General features: G+C 40.4%; 1 protein-coding gene across 3 annotated transcripts in view; it reads right to left on the bottom strand.

Moving 5' to 3' along the window:
- Positions 1–761: 761 nt before the first annotated feature.
- Positions 762–26830, bottom strand: part of KATNAL2 (katanin catalytic subunit A1 like 2) — a 31251-nt gene continuing 5182 nt past the window's right edge. The window contains exons 2-16 of one of the 3 annotated variants that reach the window (XM_059834290.1): positions 25084–25154; positions 24536–24702; positions 22200–22239; positions 21672–21795; positions 20518–20613; positions 19906–20004; positions 19039–19116; positions 16369–16467; positions 15791–15854; positions 14794–14912; positions 12572–12663; positions 10563–10673; positions 2341–2503; positions 1262–1364; positions 762–919 (exon numbers count right to left, since the gene is read on the bottom strand). In XM_059834290.1, coding sequence (XP_059690273.1) covers positions 780–919; positions 1262–1364; positions 2341–2503; positions 10563–10673; positions 12572–12663; positions 14794–14912; positions 15791–15854; positions 16369–16467; positions 19039–19116; positions 19906–20004; positions 20518–20613; positions 21672–21795; positions 22200–22239; positions 24536–24702; positions 25084–25154 — 1566 coding nt within the window. In that variant the 3' untranslated portion in view covers positions 762–779. Of the gene's footprint in view, positions 920–1261; positions 1365–2340; positions 2504–10562; positions 10674–12571; positions 12664–14793; positions 14913–15790; positions 15855–16368; positions 16468–19038; positions 19117–19905; positions 20005–20517; positions 20614–21671; positions 21796–22199; positions 22243–24535; positions 24703–25083; positions 25228–26830 lie in introns of all 3 variants that reach the window. The other 2 variants (XM_059834289.1, XM_059834288.1) reach the window with 2 other exon arrangements.

Genomic DNA, 26830 nt, shown 5'->3' on the forward strand with positions numbered 1-26830 from the left:
GATCTATAAGCAAAAATCCTGTGAAGACATTGCCCATAAAGACTTGTGACAACATGAGTGACGCTAGAACAAAAAAAAGAGACTAGTTAAATTAGCCTAAACCTGCTGATTTTCTACAATGGCTCCAAGTTCCTCTAATTCCTTGCCTTTTCCACCTTGGAAATACCCCAATTCAACTGGAAGGCAACACATTTGGCACATCAAGGCTTTGATCTCAACTGAAAACAACAACAGACTAACCAAATCTACAAAGCACTGCTAAGCTCCTGAATTTCATTAAAAGCAGTCACTTATGTTTCATTAAAAAGGGTGCAGGTCTCTTCTAGGCAAGCTACATCGATTGTGGTGCTTTAACGAGTCTCAGAAAGGGAGAATTACAGTAATCATCAAACTGTTCTTAACAAGCTTTCTGCTCCAGTTCTTCTACCCCAAACCTGTAAACAACTGTCATGAATTAAAGACTGAGAAGCAATCAATCTTTTAAGTCTTTATATAGAAAATGAAGGCTGGAGTCTTCATTACATAGCAACTGCCATTCTGCCATTAAATTAACTCCATGAAAAACATTTTTGAATGGCTAATAAAAAATAAATAAACAACCCACCCACCCCATTGAATTTTGAAAGTGAAGATTTCCCCCTGACATTTCTCACTGCATTCTCTTCCCTGAAAACAGCAGCACTTCCTTCCCCATCACCATTCGATCCTTTGGAGGCAAGGCGATGCCATTTTGGATAGCAAAAGTCTTTGAAGTTTTCAGGGTTTGGGGGTTTTTCTTTTCAAACTGACTCAAATTCTCTCTGCCAAGCTGTGTACTTCTGGCTTAGATTCTTTGCTGATGGCTTGGTGTGGGCGATCACATCCAGGAAATCTGCTGTTGTGATCGTGTCTAATCGGATCACGGGTAAGTTACTGTTACCTAAAGAGAAGAGAGTTGATTAAATACTGTTATTATTACCAAAAGACATTCTTTCATATGAGTTTCTGCCTAACGCAACACTTAATATACGAAAACAACAGAATAAACCTAGTGAGATAAAGAAAACTTTGTATTTGTGTACAGAGCAGAGATACAGACAGCTTTAAAAAAAGGCCTGAGTTTCAGAAATGTTAGCTTAGGTAGATGTTTTAAAAATGTAGTTTTAAAAAACTTTTCTAAGCAGATAAGAGAGCTCCACCTGCTGGGGCTAACATAATTTCTAGAGCTACAGCAGTAGATGAGCATTTCCCAGCCCGGATTCTCTACTCAGAGCTGTGGTACCTGGCTGATGATTTTCAAGAGCATCGAAAATTTTCCTCAGTGGTCTCATGGCTGCTTCCTTGCACACCAGTTTTATGTCTGAGCCGGAGTACCCATCTGTTTCCTGTGATGACATCAGAATGGTACGTTACAGCTTACAGGCTTACGAATCAGACAGGAATGGCGTTTACAAGCATATATATTTATGTATAATATTTGTAAAGTCTATTCCTGCCTGAACTATATGTGTTTATATATATACTTATATATTTTTATGTGTACCCTCCCCTCAACATTATATTGCCTATTCTTGTTTCGAATGCCCACAGTACCTTGTAGGAGCAAGGAAAATACCAGGCATTTTCTTTCTAAAGGGCAATTTTCCCTAGGTCAAATAAAACTCATCTTTCTGTATCTGTTCCCAGCTTCCCTGTTAATAAAATAACTTTATTTCCTCATTTATGAAACAAAAGCTGAGCAGTATTGTCTCTGTGAACAGACGTAAAAAGGGCCAACTGGGTAAGCTGTAAGATACTTTCAAAGAAATTAGGATGTGACAGCGGGCTAAATGAAGAAAGCTTGGGTATCTAGTGAATCTCTTCACTGTCTAAATGCTCTTTTCTCCCGCAGCAGTGGAGCTGTGACAAACCTTCCCTACACAATTAACTGTTCATTACCCCGATGAATTGGGAGTGCTTCCAGCCTGGTGAGAAAAGTGATAAAATGTACTGTTGCTGGAAGTCTCCCTGTATTTAAGGCTGAAAAGTTGGCCCAACAGAGGGGGTCGGAACGCACCATTTTACCAACAGAGCTGTGTGACACCAGTGGTTTCCACGGCCGGGTACGTGCCTGTGAAATGCTCAGCCCCCTGTCTCGCTGGTCTCCCTTTGGCTGGAGGCTCACACTGAGCTGAGGTCCTCCCCCCAGCTCTGTATGTCGCAGTTGCTGTATACAGAGGTGCTGTCCCAACCCTCCAGACCTCTTCTGCCACAATGTAATGCCACCGCTGTGGGGGATGTATGTCACTCTTGCTTACGGTTCCCACCCAGGAAGACCTCAAGCACCGAGTGGGCTTTGTCCCTGCTGCAGTGCTGCCTCACCTGGCCCAGCAAGCTGTAGTCCAGATCCGTTCTCAGCTCCACTCCTCCGCTGTTGCTCAGAGGGGGCAGCCAGTGCTGGATCATCACCCGCCGTGCCTCTTTACTTGGGAGGTCGACCAAAATCCTCTTCTCCAACCGCCGCAGCATGGCGGAATCTAACTCCCTGCAAGCAAAGGAGGAGAGGAATCATCTCAGCTCGGCTCGTTGCGGAGACACGGCTTTGACAGCAAGCTCCTCACTGCAGGGACTGCCATTTTTCAATCCCACCTGTAACTGTCAACCTAATTTGGGGGGGAAAAAAAAAAAAAGAAAAAAAAGGATTAATTATCCAGTATATTCCTGTTCAGTATAATAGTGATACGCTGGCTTGTGACAATGAGGCTTAATAATAACAATCAGAAGTTGTAGTTCTCTTCCCTGACTCTGGTATGCATCTGCAGCATGTCTTATCAGCGATAACCTCTCCCTTTCTCCCTTTGCTGTTAAGGAGACACTACAAATTGTCTGTCTGGGGCACTGTCAGGACTAATTAATTGCTACTTTGTAAGGGATGCTTAGTAGGTCTAAAATACAGACTGAAGGTCTCGGATGCCAGGGCCATGTTTATGGCAGAACACGACGTCAATCTGAGACTGCTCCTGCAATACAAATTATAAATAATACAGCCACAAAGGAAAGTATCCTTATAAAAAGGATCATGTGAAGGATGGACAGGCTGGATAAACGTGTCAGTGAGCCAAAAACCATGCTGCTGTCAACATCAACACTGATAAAGGTGTTTTGCCTAAAAAAAAGAAGAAAAGAAAAAGGTAGAATACAAAAGATTGGGACTACTCTTCATTTTTACTTGCTTGTGATGCACAAAGGAAGCTTGAAATAAAAATTGATGTTTCTTTCTGTTCCTTTCTCAATGCATTTCATCACCATCTAGAAACAGACCTTCTTGCCAGCGCCACTGATTCTATGAAGTGTCAGGAGTCCTGGTACACCCGGAATACCAGCTCCTCTCGCACGCACCCGAACAGGTCGTTTTAATCCAGTTTTTTCCCCCCAAGTCCTTTTCAGTTGTTTCTATCTAACGGTAACACAGCCAAACAACTGAATACAAATTCCTACTCCAGTTCATCCCTTGTCCCTTGTGTAATGGGAACAGTCTGCAAATACCCCAGTCATCCATACAATTTTCAAGAAGAAATAGCTGCTACAAAACATTTACTCACTCATAGTCTCCGGTGCCTTCCAGGAGCTACTCTGAGCTATTATCCTCCCAAGTGCTGTACCAATCTTTCTCTACTGGCCCCAGTCAGTCACAGACTTGTTATATCAGTTTAAAATATAATTCAGTCCTCATACCTGCTGAGAACTCTCATCAATGGGAAACTCACTTCAGCATGTCTCGTGCAGGCAGAAAAACAGGAGCCCTAAGCACCATTTCCACCCTTGTCGGCTGAGCAGAAGGAGCCAGCTGTTGGAAGACTGCGCCTGCAATCGGGGACCGTAGGTACACTTAAATAAACCTGCCTTTAACTTTCCTGATTCCCTGGGTGAAATCTTTTCGCCAGCAAAGTCAACATTCAAGCAACGCTTCTTGTATGAAACCCCTCTTTAATTTACCGAGAGCTCAAAGCCAGCTCAAGACAGATCTGTAGCACACCAGTAGAGCTCATTTCTGTCACCTTTGGTGACTTGTCCTTATTTTTTAACAGCAAATGTTTCCTACTGGCATAGAACATGATAAAGAAAACCAAAAATGGGCTCCCAAATCCCCACCTGGATGCCTGCCTAGGTTTTCCACAGACCTCAGCACGCCTGGCTCCCAGCCCAGCGAGAGCAGAAGCGTCCCTCTCCCCAGAAAGGACCTCTCGGTGTGGGAGAGCTTGTTCCATGTGGGCTGAGCCAAGGGCAATGAAAGCGAAGATCAGAAAACCAGATCAACAGGAACTCGGAGGACAACAGGAATTCACTCAGATCCATCCCAGTACTTCTAATCAAGGCCTCAGAAGTAAATACCAGAGTTTGCTCATCAATGGCTGTTGGCATATTGATACTGCTATTTTTAGACTGTTTAAGATGCAGTCCAACATTGGGTACAATGCCTCTCACACAGGGTCCCACCCAGAACAGACAAAGAACTGTCTTAGTCCCTGCTCTCCTTCCAAACCTATTTTTCAGCTCAACATCTCCTCAAAATTATTTTGCTTGGCTGGAAATTACTCCTCTCTGGCTGACCAACCCCTTGGCTGTTTTTTACCCACATTACCATCCTCCACGTAAACAAGCCAAAAGTTCTCAGGGTTTTAGAGGTGCCTGTGCAGGTACTCTAAACCGCCCTTGCAGGCAAAGGACAACCACAGCCAGAGTCTCTGCAAATACCCTACAAGTCCTTTAAATGATGACATTTTCCATCGCTCCTCCTGCTTCAGAGCACTCCTGGTGTGTCCCCCAAGATCACAGTTTCATGACCTCCCTAGCCATGTTCTGTAAATCAGTCCGCTGATAGGCAGAAGTTGCTCTATTTTTCCAGAAAGGTTACAGTGACCCTGCTTGTTAGCTAAAGAGGAAAATAAAGACATAATTTTTTTGTTATCTTAAGTGTTTAGGTTGTTTTCTAAATTGTTTTGTTAGTGATCAAATGCAAGGTTAAGTGACATTAACCAGAACAGAATAATAAGTGCTGAGCCAACCAAAATATTCTCTGAAATAATAGCCAATAAAAGTATTAAAATCTCATGAAAAGATACACAAAGCTGTACAGGACTTATAGAAGAGGGTGACTTTTCAGAGCTCCTCCAGGTTAAATCACAAGGCATCACACCGTGTTATCACTCCCAAATTTCATGAAGACAAACAAGACACCTATTTTCATTTCCAGAAGGAAGAAGGATAACAGACGTGTTTTAGGCAGAAACCAAAAGACCTCAACAACTCCAGAGGTGAACCCAGAAAGAGCAACAAGGGCTGACTGGTCCATAATTAATCCCTGCCTAGTGTGATCGTCACCGCAGTGCTCTGGAGAAAAAGGCACCAAGAACGAGCGAGCTTCTCCTCCTTCCCATCTCCCATCCTCCTGTGCAGATGGCCTGGGCAGAGCCCCCACAAGCTGAGGGCTTGTTCTCCCTCCACATCTTCTCCTGCTCCTCTTAGGGCTTCCCCACCCCGTCCTCCGCTCTCTTTCCTCACTCTCCTCCACCATACACACCATGCACTGCTGAGAGTGAAGGAAAGGGCTCACTACAGGGTAATCCCAGATCTGATTTGGGTTTCAGAGCCCACATCTCCTTGAACCCATCTTGGCCACACAAAACATTCCAGGTCAGGTTGGACGGGACCCTGAGCAACCTGATCTGGTTGAAGATGTCCCTGCTCATTGCAGGGGGGTTGGACTAGATGGCCTTTGACGTCCCTTCCAACCCAAACCATCCTGTGATTCACCCACCCTGAGGGTGGGGAGGGAGAAGAAAGCAGCACTGCAATGGAAGTGGAATTAAATGCACTAATACATTAAGAAACATTCACTACGTGGTTAAGGATCACTTTATTTCTTCACTAACAAGGCCTTTATTTTATTTAATTATGTTGAGTCATTTCAACAAGTAATTTGTCAATAGAAAGTGCCTTGCTGACGAGCAGGAAGCGAGGCTGGGCAGCAAGCACTGGCTGAAGAAGATCAATAGCTGCAGTGCAGCTTAGGACAGCGTAAAGAGCTTTGTTTAGGCTTCTTTTCATTCATCTAAAAGCAGCTTGGTACTAATTTTTTTCATCATCAATAAATATCCAAGTTAAAAAAATCTCTTGAAATCCAGCTTAATACCAAATGTTTGCAAGAACAAAGGGCTGTGCTGTGCAGCCACAACCTCGGACTGTAGTAGTAGGTGTTTTGAAACTTTGTTATGAAATATCCCTATGCAGCTGAAGGCTGGGTCTTACAGTAGGACTGAATGTCACCTAATATACATAAAAACAAACTGTAAACATATAGTTGAGATCTTAAAAGGGGTTCAAACCCCGCCGACCTCTCTAGAAGCAGACACTCCCAAATTCCTCGAGGCTGTGAGCCTCAGTGATGATGTAAGATGCTCATGGCTTTCACTGGCTTTCCATCCCCCTAAAACACCTTTCTAAGCATACACTCAGCCACATTTTAAAGCATATTCTCTGCGGTAGGCACATTTCTGCCAGACAACCTAGTCGGTACACTCATAGGTTAGATTCGCTTAAGAGAGGACAAAATCCAACCCACCCATGAGCAATGCTGAGAAAGTCCAAAAGGAAATTCTAAGCTCTCAGGTATAAAACTTTCGAAAGTGGGAGCTGGCTTCTCACAACAGCTCAGCTGCCACCCTCGTACCAACACAGATTGCCAGCTTTCTGTGGGAGCAGTTCCCCCAAAACAGAAATCTTGTCGTTTTGGATCTACCTTAAAAAAGCTGTGTCATTTTTGATGTTTCAAAGAAGCAATTTTGCAGAATTTAGCACTTCAGAATTGCAAAATGATCCAAAATCAAATGTGTAAACCACTCAAAACTGTATTTTGTAATTTTTGCATGACTTTTCAGAAAGAGTTTATCGGTTGCATAAGGCAGACACATGTTAACAAGACACGTGCAGGAACCTCCTTCTGCAGAAGCATACAGAAAGAGATCAGCCTCACACTTACATTAACGCGTCTCCAAGATCCCTAGATCCAGCACCATCCGCACAGTGACCTTCAGACCAGCTGTTGTCTCTGAACTCTTCCTCAGTGGGGTTCAAATACCCAATTTTTCCTTTCAAATCAGCGTGCAAGAGTAGAAAGACATGGATCCTCTAAAGACATGTGATCCTGTTTTAATATTGCCATGCTGCAGCATTACATGTGAAGCTTAGCTACTCACAGGGTAATTTAAGAGACCACGGAAAGGTGCAATGCATTGCTTAGAGTTTCTCCTCCTAAAAGGGTAACGATGCTACAATAACATAAACATTTATAGTGTATTACTAATGAACCATAAAGAGACGAATGGGTTATTAATGTATTAATTCTCTTTCAGGCTTAACTGTTCACACACAGAGTAGCTATTTATTTTTCAGCATTTTCTCATAACAATGGAACATAATTAAATCAAATTCTGCTCAGTTCCTTTCAAGTAGATACTGTAACAAAAAATGGGGTGGATTTTGTACTGATTTAAATTCATGAGTTTGTCCAAGGCATAAATCCCCCAAACCAACATACATACTCCACTACTATGGCTATAAAAGCCAGCGATGGCTTTGTATTCACACTGTCGGGCCAGGTTAGGAACCAGCCTAACTTGTACATCTAATTTCTACATAAATTTTAGGTGCCCACACAGCCATTTTCCTAGTTAAAGAGCCTGAAAGCCCTGGGAAGGCCACAGAGAGAGGCAGATTAAAGCCTCCGAGTATGTTGCCTCTTTGGCACTTGAATTTCAGCAGGTAAGATGTCTGCCTGGTGGCTTTCAGGTTTCCTTGACTGTATGGGAAACATACGGTTTTGCATTAGGGAAGAAAATATAGAGGGAAGACAGGCTTGTAGAAGGAGGTGGACTGGATCTCTTCCCATGAGGGACAGAAACTCCAGCCTTTACATCAGAGAAAAACTGTGTAATTCTCAAGTGACTTCTTAGGTATTTATTTTAATTTATCTAATTTTCATGAGGGATAGTGAAGGGTAACACACTCCCCGTTTTTATGCAGCAACTGTGCCTCTATGCCTAAGTTAGAAGACCACTGCCCTTAAGGTTTCTTACCTTCAGAAGAGAGAAATACTTTGAATTACTGTCATGGTAGCTAGATTAGGCCCCTGCTTTGATTTACAGCATGACAGAATGGCTGAGGCTGGAAGGCATCTCTTGGAGATCATTTAGTCCAACCCCCTGCTCAAATCAGGGTCAGCCAGAGCAGGTTGCTCAGGGCCACATCCAGTCAGCTTTTGAGCATCTTCAAGGATGGAGACTCCACAACCTCCCTGAGCAACCTGTGCCAGCGTTTGATCAAAGTTCATGAAAGATGATGGACTGGGGTAAAACACCCCTTTGTTCATCGTGCAGGAAATACTGCATGGCAGAGCCATCCACAGAGCCACGGAGACTTGGGGACCCACATTCTCCTGCGTCTCTGAAGGATTCAGGCTTCTCAGCACCAACGTGTTTTGAAACTGGCCAGGCTTACAGGCCACATGGGACTGATTGAAAAATATTACCTTTGAGCCTCAATTCTGAGGCACCATCATCACTCCTGTTGTTTAATTCTCTTTGCCTGTTCCCTTGGCCTTTCAGCCAGGCCTGCCAAAAAGGGGGTCAGGTGAAGAGAGGAATAAAGCGTTACCACAAACTTTGCGAGAGAACATTAGGTGGTGTGTGATGATCAAGAAGTGCATTTGTACATTATATGAAACAAAATACGCACTCGGGACTGGGGCTTTTTTATAAGTACTCAAAAGCAAGCAGCTGTGGATACACACACTGTGTCATTCAGACTCGGACACTCCCTACCGCCAGCAACAGCCTGCTGATCACAGCCCAGAGCCCTCCCGTCACAGAGAGGCTTTTCCAACACACCTCCCTATGGCAACCTCATGAGAATCAGCCAAAAATCCCTAACCATGAAAAACAAACCAGGAATGAAGCCTGTGGTTTTGTGGGTGCAGAGCCCTCTCTTGCTCCCAGCTGGTTTTGGATGCCCTGCTCTGTGGCTGTCACACTGCAGAGCTGGGCGAGTGTCACGTCCATGAACAATGTGCCTTTCAGTCAAATTTCAAGTATCACCACTTGAAATGCTGCTGAGCCACTGCTCACACAAGGTCATTCCTGTGAACACCTGCCATTGGGCTCCACCGAACGTTTCCCAGACCACAGTTTGAAGTTCCCTGGAAACAAGACTGCTGTCTTCTCTTCGGACTCCTAGCTTGACCACCTCTGCATGTGAGAGGTGAACAGGCCCACTTAGGTCTGCATGCCTTTAGGGACACGGCTATCAAGAAAGATTTCAGTGCTATGATGATCAGCAAACTGCAAAACATTAGCCATTCCCACAATCTGACCCCAGCAGACACCCTGTATTTCTCTGCTTCATGTATGCTTCAGGGAAAGGAAGAAAAAAAAACAACCCTTCTTATGCCTGACTCATCTTTTTGCAGATATCTGTCTCCAAGCATGTCCCTCACTGAACAGGTAATTTCCACAGTTTACTTCGCTGAGGTTCCCCTCTCTGCTTCCAACGCCCAGATTTCTCATCAGGAAAAGATGTTCTGCTCATGGATCGGTAGCCCAGGGACAGGGGGAATCTCGGGGCAGGCAGAAATCCACGGACTAGTTCCAGACCTACGAAAACTAACTTCAAAAATAAGCCCATCATCAATGTCCTTCAATTCCCTGTACAGGTGTTGGCTCCTACTCTGGGAAATGGTTAGTGAGCTACAAATCAGACTGTTAAAAATAGCTGTGCTTAACCAACAGCCACTGTTTTCCCCATGTACTACTTGCAACCATTTGATAATGGTTTGTATGAAAGAAAAAGATACACTACACTAGTTCAGGCGAATGATCAAGCCAGATCAACATTCTGGCTCTGACAGTGGCCATGGGAGACGCTATTGAAGGAAAGCACATGAGCTGGCCATTTTCTGCTGTGTCTTGGACTCCCCCCAGCATCCACAGTTGTTATGCTAGAAATGTTACCTCCCTACCTCATCCTCTCCTCTCTGTCATGTTCTCAATATATGTCCCACCTGTTTTGAGAACCATCGTGATGAAGTGCCCCAGTTCCAATCTTAAACCACTTATTCCTCTATTCTAAATTATGTTAAAGAAACTGAACAATTTTGTCCCTCAACTTTTAAAAGTCATATCTGACACCAATAAAATCCAACATTCCTATTTATGGAGTATCCTTCTAAGCACTAGATGTTTTAAGCACCTTACAGTTCCAGGCTGAAACCCTTCTTAGCTTAAACATAGTAAATAACTTGCCTATAAAGTCCAATACTCCATTTTAAATATCAGCAGCTGGTAGCACCAGCATATGTTGACTTTATTATGGATTATTCTCATGTGGCACAAATAGCAAGAATTGTAGAGTTTAAAAGTAAAAGCTCCAAATTAATCTTTAAATGCTTTAACCAAATATAAAGGCTTTTCTGCAAAAGTCTAAATAAAATCTTTATCTGTGCTTAGAAGCTCATGCAAATGTATTCAAAATGTACTCTCTGGATCTCTTACCATGGCAGATTGGAAGCTGCTAAAACAAATACAAGATCATCAGATCGGGCCAAGCCATCCATCTGCACCAGTAATTCTGTTTTCATCCGCCGACTTCCTTCGTGTTCACCACTACCAAGATTCAGAGAAATATTATTTGCTCAGTGCATTAAAGTAATCATCTTTATTTATACAGTGTCATTCACAGCAACTGAGCCCTTGTCACAGTGTTGCCCCAGTTCAAAGCATGATTAAGCTCCATTAGCTAACATCTAAGCATTAAAATCAAGCTTTCTAATGATTACTTAAATGGACTCTTTTTGGTGCATTAAAGTGAGGAGAATTCACTATTACTGAATCCAAAGAAAATATTTTTTTTTCTTTTTTTCTTCATATTAATCTCCACGCAACATCGATGTTTACTGGTAAACAGCTAAGGCTTTGATTGATTGATTTATATAAGAGAATTTTTATAATGCGATAGTTGCCATTAAATAACTAACACACCTACCTATTCAGGGCAACTACTGGCATTTTTCTGTCAGTGAATGTTAAGTGGCCACAAAAAGATACACCTACTGCTAAATTCAGTATTTTGCAAAATGTTCTATCAAAAGCAAACAGAAAAATGTGCCGGATTGAAATTAATTTCAAAATGGGGCAGAGACCACACAGCAAGCATCCTTCCTCAAAAAGAGAAGGGGAACTTAAGCGAAGTGCTGAGAATTCTGGCCCTGATCCAGGTAACCAATTTTGCAGGAAACCAAATTTGAAGTCTTGGTCCCAGATGTGGAGTTCTTGGAAACTCCTGGATCAAACCCAGAGAAAACATCAGGGCCTTAGATGGTAAGAGCTACAAGTCAGGTTTAATGACTTATTTCTGCAAAGGCATCCACACATCGGTGCCAAGTCAATATTTAATACAGATATGTAAAAATAACTACATCATCTTAGATAAAAATCCTTATTAAAATATATAATCCAGTGATATTAATGAGAGCTTTAAAAAGTATATATGAAGGCAAAATTTGCCCCATAATTTACAGCTATTAACTGACAATTATTACAAGTTGTATCTTTATGATATGGCATATTCTATTTATGAATCTTTGTGAGCATATAATTTACAGCATATAAAATCCTTTGTAATGGGCTCCTAATGGTTATAACAATATTTTTATATTTCTCCTGCTTCTTCCTCATCCCTAACCTTTTCAATCTGTTTTCAACTATAAACTGCCTACACCATGGGTGACAATAACAACATCCTCTCATTCCTGCATCTGGAAGTCCTGACAACGCCACCAAAATCTATCCCATTAATGAAAATGCCATTCCACTGTGTACACTCCTCCTTATCCTGCTACACCTAAGCCTGTCCAAAGTGTCACAAAATCAGCTGCTTCTTACTTGCCCCTAACAAGTCATCTGTTGTTTCCCCCCACTGCCTTTATTTCCACTTCAAATCCCTTAAAGTACCGCACCACTGGCTGTACACTCTTGCACCTCCCTCCTTCTCACAGTCTTGTTGGCCCCGTAGTCCCTTGCTAATCTTCACATAACCTGTCTTTCATGCTTGCTTCTCTACCGCTCTCATCTACTGTGAATGAAACAACCGCTACATCTCGCTCTTTAAATCCCCACAGCGTATGCAACGCTTCCATGAAGCGGTACTTTCGGAGCTGATAGGCATTCTGACAATAACACCCCGCGAGGCTCCTGAAGTTGACAACAGAACAAAAGAAAAATTGCTTAATAAAAAGTCGTGAAGATTATCATTATCACTCAAAGTAATTATAATGTCAATAAAAATCTATAAGACAAGTCTTTCAGGGGCCCACTCATGCTCCTGTTGAAATTTATGGAATAGCCTCAGGCTTTAGTTTAGCTAAGATTTGTTTCTAACAGGTACACTTGTATGATTAAACATCGGTCAGCACCTGAACACACACACACGCACTATTGAAAAGATGCAGTAAAAGGGGGACACGTATTCTCCTAAAGCGATAGGAAGCGGTCTCATCGATTACCCAGAAGCAGTGCCTCTTTGACTCATAACTGACTCCAGCTCATCCAAGAAAATTGTGGAAGGAGCGTGGTACCGGGCAAGCTCAAATAACACCTGTTTAGAGAGAAGAGTAAACGTGAAAGAAAAGATAAACTAACGCAAAAAGGCATTAAGGGCCACTGGCACAGAAGATAAAGAACAGCACCCACATTCCAAACTTCTGGGGCAAAAAGGGATATCTGCTGGGAAAAAGCTCTGGGTAGGCTGAGGGTCCCCGAATCCTCTCAAATTCTGAAAGGTTTGTAAAGGAGATATAAAGAACACAGGCCTGTAATCCTGTCTTTATATGTAAATCTTTCTGGCTAAATCCTATCAGAGTACCCTGCGAATAATGGGATAGAAGAAAACGATCTATCTGAGGATTCTGGGAGCTCCTAAATTGTTATCAAAGATTAAACAGCCGCCTTTTGTTGTTGCTCCGTTTGTAGTTTTTTTAAATAAGGATTTCAGAAAAGAAATTTAAAAAAATCAGCTGAACCATAACGAAAGAAAATGGACTGATTCTCTTGGTAAGAATCAAGCAGTTCTTTTGTTTTTCGTGGTGAAAACAAACGTAAACTGCTTAAACAATCAAGATTAAAAAATGGAATATTAAGCTGACACAAAAAATCTGGGTCTACCCTTTGGAGAAGGAAGTTTCATCTATTTTTCTGTAAACACGGAGAGTCTTATATTAGCAGTAAGAACATCTTGCCAGTTCTTCTTCAGTGAAGTGTTCTTTTGAGTTTTTAAATAAATATCACTAACAATATATATTAATCCGTCACTTTTTAATCTGAACACTTAAAAAACAAATTTAAAAAGATATATATTATTTTCTACACTTTGGCTATGAAGCACAGGGTTTAAATTATTTGCCCAGAGTCACAAATAGTCCATGACGAGTCTACAATTTTACTACAGATCTAAAATATAAAAATCACACCAATACAGCTGAGAACTGAGGAAAACGGGATGAGTGGACCTGCCTCCAAATGACCACAAAACCTACACATACTTCACACAACTTGAGAAAACTCCTGCACCAGCCTCATGTCATTTTAGGATAGAAATTCACACAATACTTTTCTCAGAGCTGTCCCAATCCACAATCTTATTTCATTTCTGGATTCTGCCAAAAACTCAACTATGGGGGAAATGCCACAAATTCAATATCACTGCAAATGCTGCAGCATGTTCACAAAAACCCTTTTGGATAGTGGTGTCAAAGAACAGACTGTCCCATCCCTACTCCTGCCAGAAGGGAAACTTCTAGGAAGCCAATGAGACAGATGTCAAGAGGATCAATAACATAGGAGGTGGATGTCAGAAGAAAAATGTGCTATTTTAAAGGACAAAGGGCACGTGAAGAATAATTATGTTGCAGACATTGCCTAAATTTCAAGAGAGATTAAGAAAGCTTGTAATGCCATGTGCCGAGTGCAATCTGTTACGATTATTCATTTTCAAGAGCTCTGTATTTATCTGAAGCATAGCCTAAGAGATGAGCATAAAGGAAAGCTAAGAGCTCGTGGATTTCTTACACTGTAATAGTGGACGTTATGGAGGTATTAGGATGGGCATCTTAGGGCAAGGATGCTACACCTGAATCCCTGATTTTTTTTGTACCACAGCTGAGCCATGCATGCTACTTCCTAGTATATATGCAAAAATACATTTACCCATTTACCATCAGACTACCTTCCTTAAAACATTACATCTGCATTTGACTATAAGATCTTTGTGACAAGGGATTTCTTTGCCAATTCTCTGCCCCAAAGACTAAGAATAGTAGGGAATTTGGGAATCTAAATAACATTTTGTAAGCAGCCTAGGAGCCAACCTTTGCAGAAAGGATGTGAAGCGCTTTGAAGGGGTCACTAAGCAAACGCTATTTTAGTTAGGAACTCTGCTTGCCTGCCTCTTATTCAGCGAGTCAAAAATCTTTGCTGCCTTCAGGACATCTGCTTCATCTCACATTACAGAACTAAAATTCCACAGCAAGAATCTATGGTGAGACTTCTGCAGCAGTTATGTTATTCCCGTTTTAAGAACTAGACACAAACAGAGCCACGCGTTTTATCCAAGACAGGAAAGATTATGAGTATCAAAGGAATACTCGCTTTCCAGTTCTGTTAAACTCCAGTTCTTTAAGTGGGAACCTGATGTTTGTTGAAGTATAACAAGTAAGATAAAAATTCTTACCCGGACAAGCTTTTCCGAATCACCCCTCCATTTGCTGACAATTGTGGATGCTGATATGTTGAAAAATGTTGTACTGCATTCTGTGGCAACAGCCTTAGCAAGCAAAGTTTTTCCAGTACCTACCAAAACAGCGTTGAAGAAATTCACTCTCTGAAGAAATACGATGCAAATGTTTGAATAATTCCCCTCATCCTACTATCACTCAGATAAAAACACTAAAATAGAAGAAGTCATAGAATCATAGAAAGGTTTGGGTTGAAAGGGACATTTAAAGGCCATCTAGTCCAACCCCCCTGCAATGAGCAGGGACATCTTCAACCTGATCAGGTTGCTCAGAGCCCCGTCCAACCTGACCTGGAATGTTTCCAGGGATGGGGCATCTCAACATTCACAGGAACAAATGGAGTTTACTGCAGCAACAGCCTTTGCAACCTGACTCAGGTGGTACTTGTGCCCTCTGTCCCCTCCTAGCCATGCTCATGGTGGTAGTGCTTGTGTCAAGGTGGAGCAAAGGGAGCAGTGAAGCTGTGCTGACGTGGAAAACACCCAGCTGGCACAGCAGAGGGCAAAGCTTCCACCTCATTTCCAAAACAACCACCAAATGCAGAAGAAAGAAAGGACGTTTTCCTTAAAAAGGTGAGTCCGTGCCAGATTTATTCATGTTTTGTAAGATCAGGTTAAGCCAAACTTGACTGATATGGCCCAAGCTGAGTAAAAACAGAGATACAACATAAGCTCTCACTCCTCTGAATGGTTAGTACAAGTACTGGTTTTTGGAAGATTGAGGTGTAGAAATAGTCAAGGGTTGTGAAAAAGGCAAACGGACAGGTTTGAGTGTGAGAGACAAACATAATCATCTACCACTGTCTCCTTTTATTTCACATTACAGAACATGTCTTAATCAACACGTTTTATCTAATTAGTGTCAATGATTTACCCACGGGACAAAAACAAAAGTAGTGATAAACAAATGGATACGGTAAAAAGCTTTTCATACCTGGTGGTCCATACAGCAATAATCCTTTCCAAGGAGACAGAATGCCTGTAAACAGCTGGGGGTACTGAGGAAACCACAAAGTAATTCAGGGGTTAAGAATGTATCATCTATAACAAAATGCAAGGGATTCAAACCTCTACTGCTCCTAACATGTTCAGGAAACCTAAGAGGAGAGGGGGCAAAACCCTCCAAAACAATACAATACATACGATCTGAGTACTGAAAAGAATATCGTATTTACCATTTGAAATTAAGCGAATTCTTCACATGCAATTGGTTTGATATTCTCTTCCATAAGTCATTTTTCGTTAAATTAATATAGGCTAAATCCAGCACCTCTTACATTGCCAATGGTGCCAAAGAATAGGACCCAACACTTCTAATTTTAATATTGAAAGGCCATTTTCCTATAGGAGAATGCGTATGCCATTGTCAGATGAAACAGGAACAGGAATAGTTCTAACATGAACTGCCTACAAAAGCACAGAAGTTGTGAGAACTCTAAACCACCACTGTAATTACAAGGAAAATGCTAACAAGCCCAACGCTGTTTTTTTCAAAACTATTTAGCGCCTTACCTTTATGGGATAAACAACTGCTTCCTTGACTAGCCTTTTAGCTGCATCCAGTCCAATAATATTGTCCCACTTCACATTTGGATTATGGAGATAAATGTCCTGCAACACACATCGCATCCTGTTAGTAAAACAACTTCTGCACTAGGATAATGACCTCTGGCAAAGTAAAAGAATCGAACCAGTTATAAAGTAAGAGTGCTATTAAGTGATACAAACTGCATTATTTAACCCTACGTACGAGGGACCTCCCAAGAGGAAAGCTTACACAGCAATCATTTCTACAAAACTGCTACATTGTGCCTTGCTTCCCCTCAAGCCCCTAGTTTCCCTAAGAGCATATACACCGCCAAATGTATATGCTGAGCAGATCTGTTTCTCAGATCTGTTTTCTGTTAGTTGGTTTTAGTAACCAGCTAATGTATGAAGAGCTATCATGATGCAAAGGTTCATCAAGCCTAATATTTTGTCTCTGAAGCTGGCAAGTATTGGATGTTTAATAAAAACTATAAGCAATAGGAGTGACATGTTGGTTCATATTTACATCCACCAAAATCTGCAATCGAAGGACTTCAATAATTAAAATTACATCTTAGCCTTTGAGATCAAACACCCTTTGACATTCGTTTTCAGTGAATTTCTCTTACCTGTTTTTTGAACGTGTTTATTCTATAGTAATAAGTTCCACAGTTTAATCATACGCAATGTGAAAATACTTTGTTTTAAACTTGACACTCAGTAGGCTGCACCTATTACTTATGTTATTACTTATAAGTAACAATGAAAAATTGCTATTTACTCCTCACTATGCAAGAGTTTATATGCTGCAAGAAAAGGTGCGAGAAACTCCGTAACAGGAGGAAAATTTTCCCCTAAGCATCTATCAAAAAGATAGTCGGTAATTAGTCTATGCCCTGAAGCACTCACTAAATTAATTTCATTTAATTCATCAAACTTTCCAAATCTTCTATGAATCTTTCCATTTGCCTTAGTAATATTTGGTGGCTTTGCATTCCAGAGACTAATTGTTTTGCAGAAAATATCATATCCTCAATATAAATAGTTGGGATAAATTCTGCTCTCCAATAAAAACAGGCAGTCCCCAGAGCCTGAAGAAAAATTATGTGCTTATATCCGAGGGGAAAATTTGATTTAATACAATTAGCAAAATTATTTATATAGAGTAGATTACACTTTCCCTTTCTATTAACAGCAAATTAAGATGAATCAGATTTATGATACTAAGTAGAGACTTCCATAACTGTTTCCAAATTAAATTAGATTGTGTTGTGAAATAGATACCACATGCTATTTATTTTTATTGATTTACACAGTGTTGATTACCATAGCAACTAGGAACATAACAGCACAATTTAAAAAACATACCATAACGAAGGCTAAAGCAACCCTATTGCTTTTTGCTAAAGTAGCAGCAAGAACACTATTTTAAAGGTTTACCATAAATTAAAAACCAGACAGGAATTGAAATGAATGAGAATTTTCTCACTTTAAGGTTGGAAATTTCTTAGACTTCAGTTCTACTAAATTGCAAATGCAAAACTTGCAGACCAAGAATTTGGGCCACATACAGCTATTAAAAAAAAATAATTAAAAAAAAAAAATCAGCAAAAGTCTTCCAGGCTTTTTAAACAGGTAATTTTAAAGTATGTGGGCACAACAGCTGATACCATTTCTGATGCTTATATCCAGAAAGATTCACAACTCTATCAAATATTGTGATGCTATGAAGCCTTTTGGACAAATGCCTCGTGGAATCTGGGAGGTGATGCATGCAAAGCATTTACCTGCTTCATAGCCACTGATCCCCCAGTAGCCCAGGGCCCCTTTGCTAGGCTGCACCTCGACCCATGAGTGAAATGAAATGGTGCTGACAGTGTTGGGATTCCCTCCAGGTGTCAAACTGCCCATCCTGGAAGAATCCCTGTCTGCCCTGGGATACAGTGTATTACTGATGCTGTCCATGCAGCTCCTGTGCTGGGATGAGGGAAGGGCACTGCTTGCAGAGCCTACAGTAAGAGCATCTCTCAACTGCACCAAGCGAGAAAAGACAAGGAGTCCAGCTCATGCAGGCAGCACAACGCAAGGCACAGGACCAGTATTAATAAAAATGTGGGAATATCAGCATCTAATAAATTTAGTACATGGTATCTAGCAGATACACTCAGAATCAGGATATTGCTACAATACTGTCACACCATCCACACTGAATACAGCCCAATGCCTTGAATGGAAACAGCATCCACAGAGTTGAAGCAAGGTTTTTCCCACCATTTGATCACAGTTAGATAATACATTAGATAATAGCTGATATTAGCTAATACATTTAAATCTCTCTTTTCAGTGCAGCAGTGTACATTTTCTGTAGCAATAAGAACAAAGGGAAAAGCTACGACAGTCTCATGGGTACAGCATCATTAGATTACATGTTTCCCATTAGAAAGGAACGGTCTTAATTACTTCCTCCCACTGTGTATCAGAAAGAAACATCATTACATATAAAGAAATGACTTGTTGGGAGTTGCATGATAAGAAAAATAGCTTGCACATTCAAGAATAAGCACTATCGGTGACAGCAGAAAAAACCAAACAGCATTCTCAGATGACAAAGATAACCAAGATCTCTATTCAAATGAAACAGAGATCCAATCTTACTTTGCTTACAACCATTGCAAGTTCTCTCATCTCACCAGTCATGCCAATAAAAGCACTAAGGGGTTTCAATAATCGTTCCTAAAAAAGACAAACATAAGTTCTTGTCAGACTTCAATTATTTTTAAACAGATGAACTATGAAATAGTTTCAAAAAGCTGATACATCATGATAATATCAACTTCTAAAGCAGTAAAAATATGGATAATAACAAAGATTTTGAAGTAAGCCATATTTGCAGTAACACATCTTTTCATCTGACAGAATCTAATCCTGAATTAACATTAAAATGAGCAGCTCTCTTATCGCACGTGTAGTCCTGAACATACCCTACATAGATGAAGAGGAGTGCAAAATGTAACTATGGGTCACCGTTTTGTCACATTCTCTGTTTTGAAAGTCTCTTCAAGTGTAGCAGTTGCCAGGCAGACTGGCACCACATAAGTTGGATGCACCGTCTGAGAAGCCATGGCTTGTGTCAAAGAGTGATTAGTGAAAATTTCTCTTGATTGTCTAAACTCTGTTCTTGTCTCAGCTGAAGCAGATGCTAAATAACATACTGAATTCAAAGGAACCAGAATTTCACCCTCAGAAGTTCTGTGGGTTTCTGCAATATATTTTTTTTTATCATAAGGTATCGCTTGTATTTGTTGCCTACTTTCATGTTCAAAGAGTAAACACCCGTCAACAAATTAGACCAGTATCAAGTATGACTGTCCATTCAAGAAGGAAATACACCACTCAGCAATCTAAGCCCTTTTTTAGCACATAGGAACAACAACAACTTCGCTGCGGTATTTTATTTTGTTCCTGGTTATGAAAAACTGATGTTCACATTCATTGGATGGAAATATGAACAGAAACACTTACGGATGGATCTGGATGACAGTTAAGGCTGTTCAAGGCTATTCCATTTGATGATACTTTGACAGCATCCTGAATTGTCCCATGGAAGTCAATTACTTGGCCCTAAAGGAGAAAATAATGTTGTGACAGGCTTTACTATGATGGTAGCTCTACTGTTAAAACTGCATTGGGCCAAATTTTGCTTGCCATTACCACAATGAGTTTCCTTACGGCACATACAGTCCTAAATAAGGCAAAAACTGACCACAGAATCTGTGGAGGCAATGGGAAAAGAATGCACATCTCAGTCAGTGCAACAATTTAACTGCAGAACCTCTTATCATCTCATTCAGGAATTTGAAATTTATCTTCAATTTTAGCTATTACCACTGGCGTTTAAAAATAAAAATATTTTTCCCTCCCAACAATGTTTGAAATAATATTTAATGCAAGCAGAGTCTCCTATGCAAAGAACTACTGCCTAAATCATAAAATGGACCCTTCAGCTAATTATACAGGAACATTTTATATAAAAATAAACACAAAAAGCTCACATTTGATCTTTGTGAAAAACTTTCATGTGTTTTTTCTACATACACATTTCTATCATAAATCACATACTAAGTTTCCACCAACCCTTCTTGGGTGAGTGTTGTCTCCTCCAGTTTTGTTGATTGCTGAGATACTTAAGCCAAAGTCAGATTGCTCCACAGTAACTGCACTGTCATTATTCTAAAGAAAAATCAATTTTAAAACAGATGTGTTACCAAGTAGATGAGTTGCACACATTCCATTACAGGTATCATCCCACTTCTTCATACATGCCCAAATGAACTGTATTATTACATGGAAGTTGCAAGAGTAATGCCCTATTTGTCAGACAAATACCGTTGTACATTTAGTTAGACTTCATCTGACTGGTGACAGCAGTGGTGAAAGCCATGGCTCTAGAGCTCAGCATTCAAGCTATTTCATGCACAGAGCTTCCATTTTAAGTTGTAGAAATCTGCATTTTACACAGCTATGAGAAGAAACACTTAGGAACAGTGGAAACGACAGGCAAGTATAAGGCACAGCATGTCAATTCAGAAATGAGGAGCCATTTTAGGATCATAAGTTACTTTGACATTCACTTCATAGCAGTCATTGCTGTAGCATCCAAAAGCCAATTTTTTAAAAGGGTGAGAGAACTGATCAGAGATGAGGTCTACCCTATGCAGGAATATGGAGAAGGACTTAAAAACAAGAGGCTCTCCTTCACACAGTTCCTCAAAAGCTGTAACAGACACGGTGCTTGCCCACCAACCTGCTGTTCCTGCTCCATCCTCTGTAAGGCATGGTAATAAAGTAGTTTTCACAGCAATCTTACCAAAATGAGAATCACAAAATTACACAGCCAAATTACTCCCCCAGTCTCAAACACCTTATGCACTGTGAAGATGCTTGCAACTGACACCAGACTTTCTACTTGGTTTGTTTGTCTTGCTTTCTGGCACTAAAGGATGAATCTACTGGTATTAATGGGAAAATTCTGGTGGCTTTCAGTATCGGTTGGATTATATGACTCCTTTTCTTCTAATTTTTGCCTGTGACTTGCTCCCCAACTCACAGCCAGAAAGCATATTCTCCTGAAGCCTTGCATCTATAATCCTTAAATTACGTAATTAGTAAAACCCATTAGTTACACAATTATTAATTGTCTAACTCGTATCCTCTTGCTGCCTCCAGCCTCTCAAAATAAAATCCCGTTAATTTCAACTGTAATGTTGCCAAGATAAAACACGTTTCACCTGTTTGGGGCTCTCCTTGGTGGATGATTTAAATTCTGTTGTACTCCCAGGTGAAGTTTTTGACAACGGTCGTTGTGCTGTCTGATGTTTGAGCCTTGGGAGATTCTGAGAAGAGCTTGCTGCCCTAGAATTAAAAAAATTAGTATCTTGAAAGGCTTTCACAACTTCTTTTTTCCTTCAAAATACCAAAAGACTAAAAGGCAGAGTTTTCAAATAAAGCAGTTTTGAGCTAAATTCGCTCCCACTGAAGTTAAGGCATCAATTAAATCAGAGCAAATTTCAATGCTTACTGCTTTCAAACACGCCAAACACGCCACACTGCAGAAACTTTGTAAGTTGTCTACATCTCCATTTGGGAAATAAGTCTCTATTTTCCTCTAAAAGATCCAGAAAAATGCACCACGCAGTCAGCAGCATGACTCCAGGCTTTAGTATTCCTATGGTATCCCAACATTATTTTAACCACGCTGCATATTGCTTTTATAGGAAAATTTTCTGCCCAGAAAAAAACCCATGCATTTCTCTTACCTTCTTGGTCTTCCTCCAGTTCTCAGTTGTTGTTTATTTTCTGCTGTGGCAAAATTAATATTAAAATGGAAAATAATTAAGGATATTAAAAAGGGCAACTTGATTTTTTTCTTTCCCCTTCAAAAATATTTTTGAGCACACATTAATGACCTTGGAAATAACAATGCATAAACAGGAACAGCATGATTATAAGCAATGCAAGCTTGCAAAAATGTTTTGAAAATAAACTGATATTGGAGAGAGCAGTTTGGCTTCCGACTTGCTAAATTTTAGGCTCATTCAGTCTCTGGTTTCTTTGCTTACATTTTAAAATCAGTATCATTTTCACAGTAAAATGGGCACTACCAGAAATTAGATTAAGCACAATAAATTAATTTAATATATCACACAAAATGCTTATTTAATGTTATATTTTTCATTGCTGAATTGGGAAATAAGAATTTGCCTTACTCCTCTTAATAGTAATTTTATGTTCAACATACCAAGACAGCATAAATGTCACATTGCAATGGTGGTTATCAAACTATGTCATTTTTTGCACTTATATAATTTGAAACAATGTCTGTCAAAGAAAAGTTTTTTTCACAAAATGTCAAACTCGCAAAAGCCCAGATATGAACTCATAAAGCTGAGGGTTTGTATCATACTAGCACGCACCTAGTTGCTCCAAAATACATCTCCTATCAGTGTACAGTGCTCTCGCACCCACATTCTCACACACTTACATAAAATAATCCTTCCCAAACAGCTGTTTCAATGAAAGAGCTGGGTAACACAGTGTACTTAGAGGCAGCAGAACCCATGCATGAAACTTGCAGTCCTGCGGGTACATCTACAACGCTGCAAACTGCAATTCAGCAGAGAAATAACCAACTTGGTTCTGTAGGACTTGCCGAGAGTATTGCAAAGAATTTAGTAGGAAGAAGCACCACACTAATCATTTTCTTTGGCCTGTGTATACCACAATCTGACCATGGACACAACTTAAGGCAGGTCGCAAACTACACACAGGAGCGGAGGCTGCTTATGCTTCAGGGCAAAAGGATGATGCATCCCTGCCAGCACAGTCACAATTCTGAGCTTGGGTAAGGGCAGAGTACCCCATGCCTGAGTAGCTTTACTGACCAAAAAATGGGTACTGGGAGCTTGTAAGTCTCTAAAAGTGGCTTTTGGGAATTGTTTTTTCACTTGGATCATGGATCAAGCCTTGGCCACCACTCAGTTTGATTAAGTATGATATGACAAATGCTTTGTAATACATTTTCCTTCTTGATTCCCTTTGGTTTTGTCCTGCAGGGCTGCTCCTCTTTGTATTAATGCCAATCAATAGGTTCTAGCCGTAAATCCCTTTTTTGCGCAGATAATGCTTGCTTCCAGCTCGTACTGATCTGCTACATCACCATGAATGTAATGATGACTAGTAGCTTTAGTATCTTTCAAAATCATTCCAGCTATACAGGTAATTTTATTATATGTTTCATTTACCTGTGATTTCAAAGTTGCTGTCAGCCATATGAAACAATGACAACAGCTCGGAGATGTTCCCTGGCCAATCATCCCCTTCTCTAATGATTATATTTTTCTTACAAGACAAATAAGTAGAGATGTTGATGTTTTCTGGACCCTCCAAGCTCTTCATAACTGACTCTTATACAGTTGTTTTTATGGCTTCTGTAAGTTACATTTTGTGCTCAAGTACAAAACCATTCAGGCTCTCAAGGTCATAACAAAACACTCATGTTCTGATTTGCCTTATACTGTATCATTCATTTATACCTCAGACTTTAAGTCCTTTAGAGCAAATAAACCTATTACTTGTTTGGCACGTTACCTTTAGTATATGAAAATGTGCAAAATAAGTGGTTAATGAGACTAGTGGTGAAAAACTTTTAAGCACTAGCTTGGATGAGATAAGTTATAATTTTTAAATTAAAATAACCCACTTAAATGAAAAATTAAATCCAAAAGAGAACAGACTTGCTATTCTCTCCCCATGAGAAGAAAGTGAATATACCTATGCCATAATTCTTGGCACTTACATGGCATTTTCCAGTATCAAAGCAGTTTTTAAAAGACAGAAAAATACCACCTTCTTGTTCCTCTACATAAAGAGAGAAGGAAGAGCAGAAGGGCTCAAAGCTCCATCTCTCAATTCTTATGTGCTAGATCTATAGCTCTGTAACTGTAAGAGAGTTCAGACATTAAACACTGACATACACGAGAAGGGCGGTGAGCATATCAGGCAGTTTTGAGCTAACTTTGCTCCCACTGAAGTTAAGGCATCAATTTTAGGCTTTGAGAAACAAAAGCTTTCTTTTCGGAAAACAGCCACATACCAGTGTCCAGGGCCTTTTTGGTAATTTTAGGATACTTTTGAAATTTCACGAAGTAATAGCTTTCATACTCCATCAAAATTGTCTCAAGATCAATGTTGTCACAAACTTCAAAGCCACGTAAACTTAATTTTGTCTCTTGTTCCAAAGCATTTGCAGCATCGACATACCTGGTAATTTCAAAAAAACAAAGATCAAAAAACCTGAGTCATTATTCTGATTTTTGAGAGAAAAAGCAAGCAATGGCATTAGTAAGTATATGGTATTTTTAACCTGTCCACAACTCTATTTATTATAAAAGCATAAACTCTCTTTAAAAACCCTTTGCTGATTGCTCTATTTTTAAATTATACAGGACATTTTTGTTCCAGAAACTGAAACAATTTAGCAAAGTAAACTGCCAGATATGTAATAGTAGTTTACCTCATTCTCACATCAAACCAAAGGGCCATGCTGTCCATCCACCCAACAGAGGACAGAAAGACACATTATGGGAGGTCAGACACACACAAACCCACAAACGTAAAGCACTATTATTTAAAAAAACATACCCTTCCTCCATTAAATAATGCAAAATTAGAATGAGGAGATTTTTTCGACGGGCTTCTGTTCGCATCTCATCCTGTGAATTAAGACAGAACTCTAGATCAAATGTAATATTCTCTTTATTGCTGTAAACAGCATCTAAATGTAGCCTGCGGAAACAAACAAATTAAGACAACAGCATGTAAGAACTGTAAAACAACTCACTGTTAATAAACAGAAGGAAAGTGGTTTCCAATGTAATTTTTCTTACACATTATCAGGGCTACTGGATGGGCAGAAACATTTTCCTAGAGAAGAGAAAATTACTTTGAGGTTGAAAAAAATAACTTACTTCCCTTACTGTGGTTATGGATATCCAACGTGTTCAGGCTGCTGCGAATTTCAGGGTAGGACTCTTGCTGACCTCATGTACAGTGTCTCCAAGGGCTGTGCAAGGAAATCTTGTGCTCTGGCATGGCTGTGTCCCTCCCTCTAGAAACTAGAAACCCGTTTTCTGAATGCTTGGAGAAGGGGGGATGGAGAAAAGATATGGGATCTTCCTAACTACACTACAAAGACCAGCTGTACACTGTTGGCACCTCCCATTTCATGGACCTTAATATATCAACACAAGTGAAACACAGAGCACTTGAAAAATTAGTAGCTTGAGATAACACCAAACTTGCCCAATTTTAACACAGCAGTGACCAAAGTCAGGTCCCAACATGCAGAAATTTGAATATGGAGTCAGTTCTATGGATTTCTTCACACATATTGGAAAACCCAAAGTCACTCGCAAATGGTTCAGGGATAAAAACAAGGCAGCATGAAACACCTTTGCCATCATTCAGTGAAGCTACATCTGGAGGAGCACAAAGTGCAATATCAAGTACAGCAAAAGGGACACTGGAAACAGAAATCTCGTAAGATACTGGAACGGTCTTGCTCTGCTGAAACATGCCATATATGCTGAGTGCCTGCAGAGAAACCCTCAGATTTCAGGGTCATAACAGAAGTTGCTACAAGGAAAGCTCTAGAAATGAGCAGATCGACTTTGGTCTGCCTCATTGGCATTTGAAGCTGGGACCACAGGAAAAGCAGGTATGGCCAAACCCACATTTAGGCAAATAAATTACTTCCTTTCTCTTTTAGGATGCTGACATTCAGCATTATCTATGAGGACTCAGTGTGAGCATGAAAGACTGGCACTTACTCAGTGGATGGGGAAAGAGCAGTAGTTTAGATGTTGCTTGCATAGCACATATACATTCCTAACAATATTGCACAGTAATGCATACACAGACTCCCACTTCCACCCCCAGTTTCCCTCCCTTCTAACCCAATCGAACACTGCCTGCATCCATCCCTGAGAAAAAGCCCAGACCAAGCGTTAGGAACCTGCAGCAGACAAACCCACCAATCTTTGTTCTCTTCATACTGGAAACAGAGTCCCAGCATCTGCAGCAATGACTTTTGCTGCTCTCTGCCAGTGCATGGCACACAAACAAGCCAAAGAATTACTACTGACCAAAGTTTAAGTTTTTACATGCCACAAGATGCATAAAAGGAACTTCCATATGGAAAGACAATTACCCTATCCTTCCTGGTCTCCTGGGAGGAAGCATCATTATAGCAAACTGCAGACACTGAAGAATCATTTATTCCTACAAGAAAAGGTGCTTCTGGGTGGTGCAACATACTGCAAAACCAACTTACCTCTTCAGTGTGCCTTTCCTTTGTCAGATTAACCCTATCTGCTCCCTCTGCTCTGTA

Source organism: Gavia stellata, chromosome Z (assembly GCF_030936135.1).
Source record: "Gavia stellata isolate bGavSte3 chromosome Z, bGavSte3.hap2, whole genome shotgun sequence".
NCBI classification, from domain to species: Eukaryota; Metazoa; Chordata; class Aves; order Gaviiformes; family Gaviidae; genus Gavia; species Gavia stellata.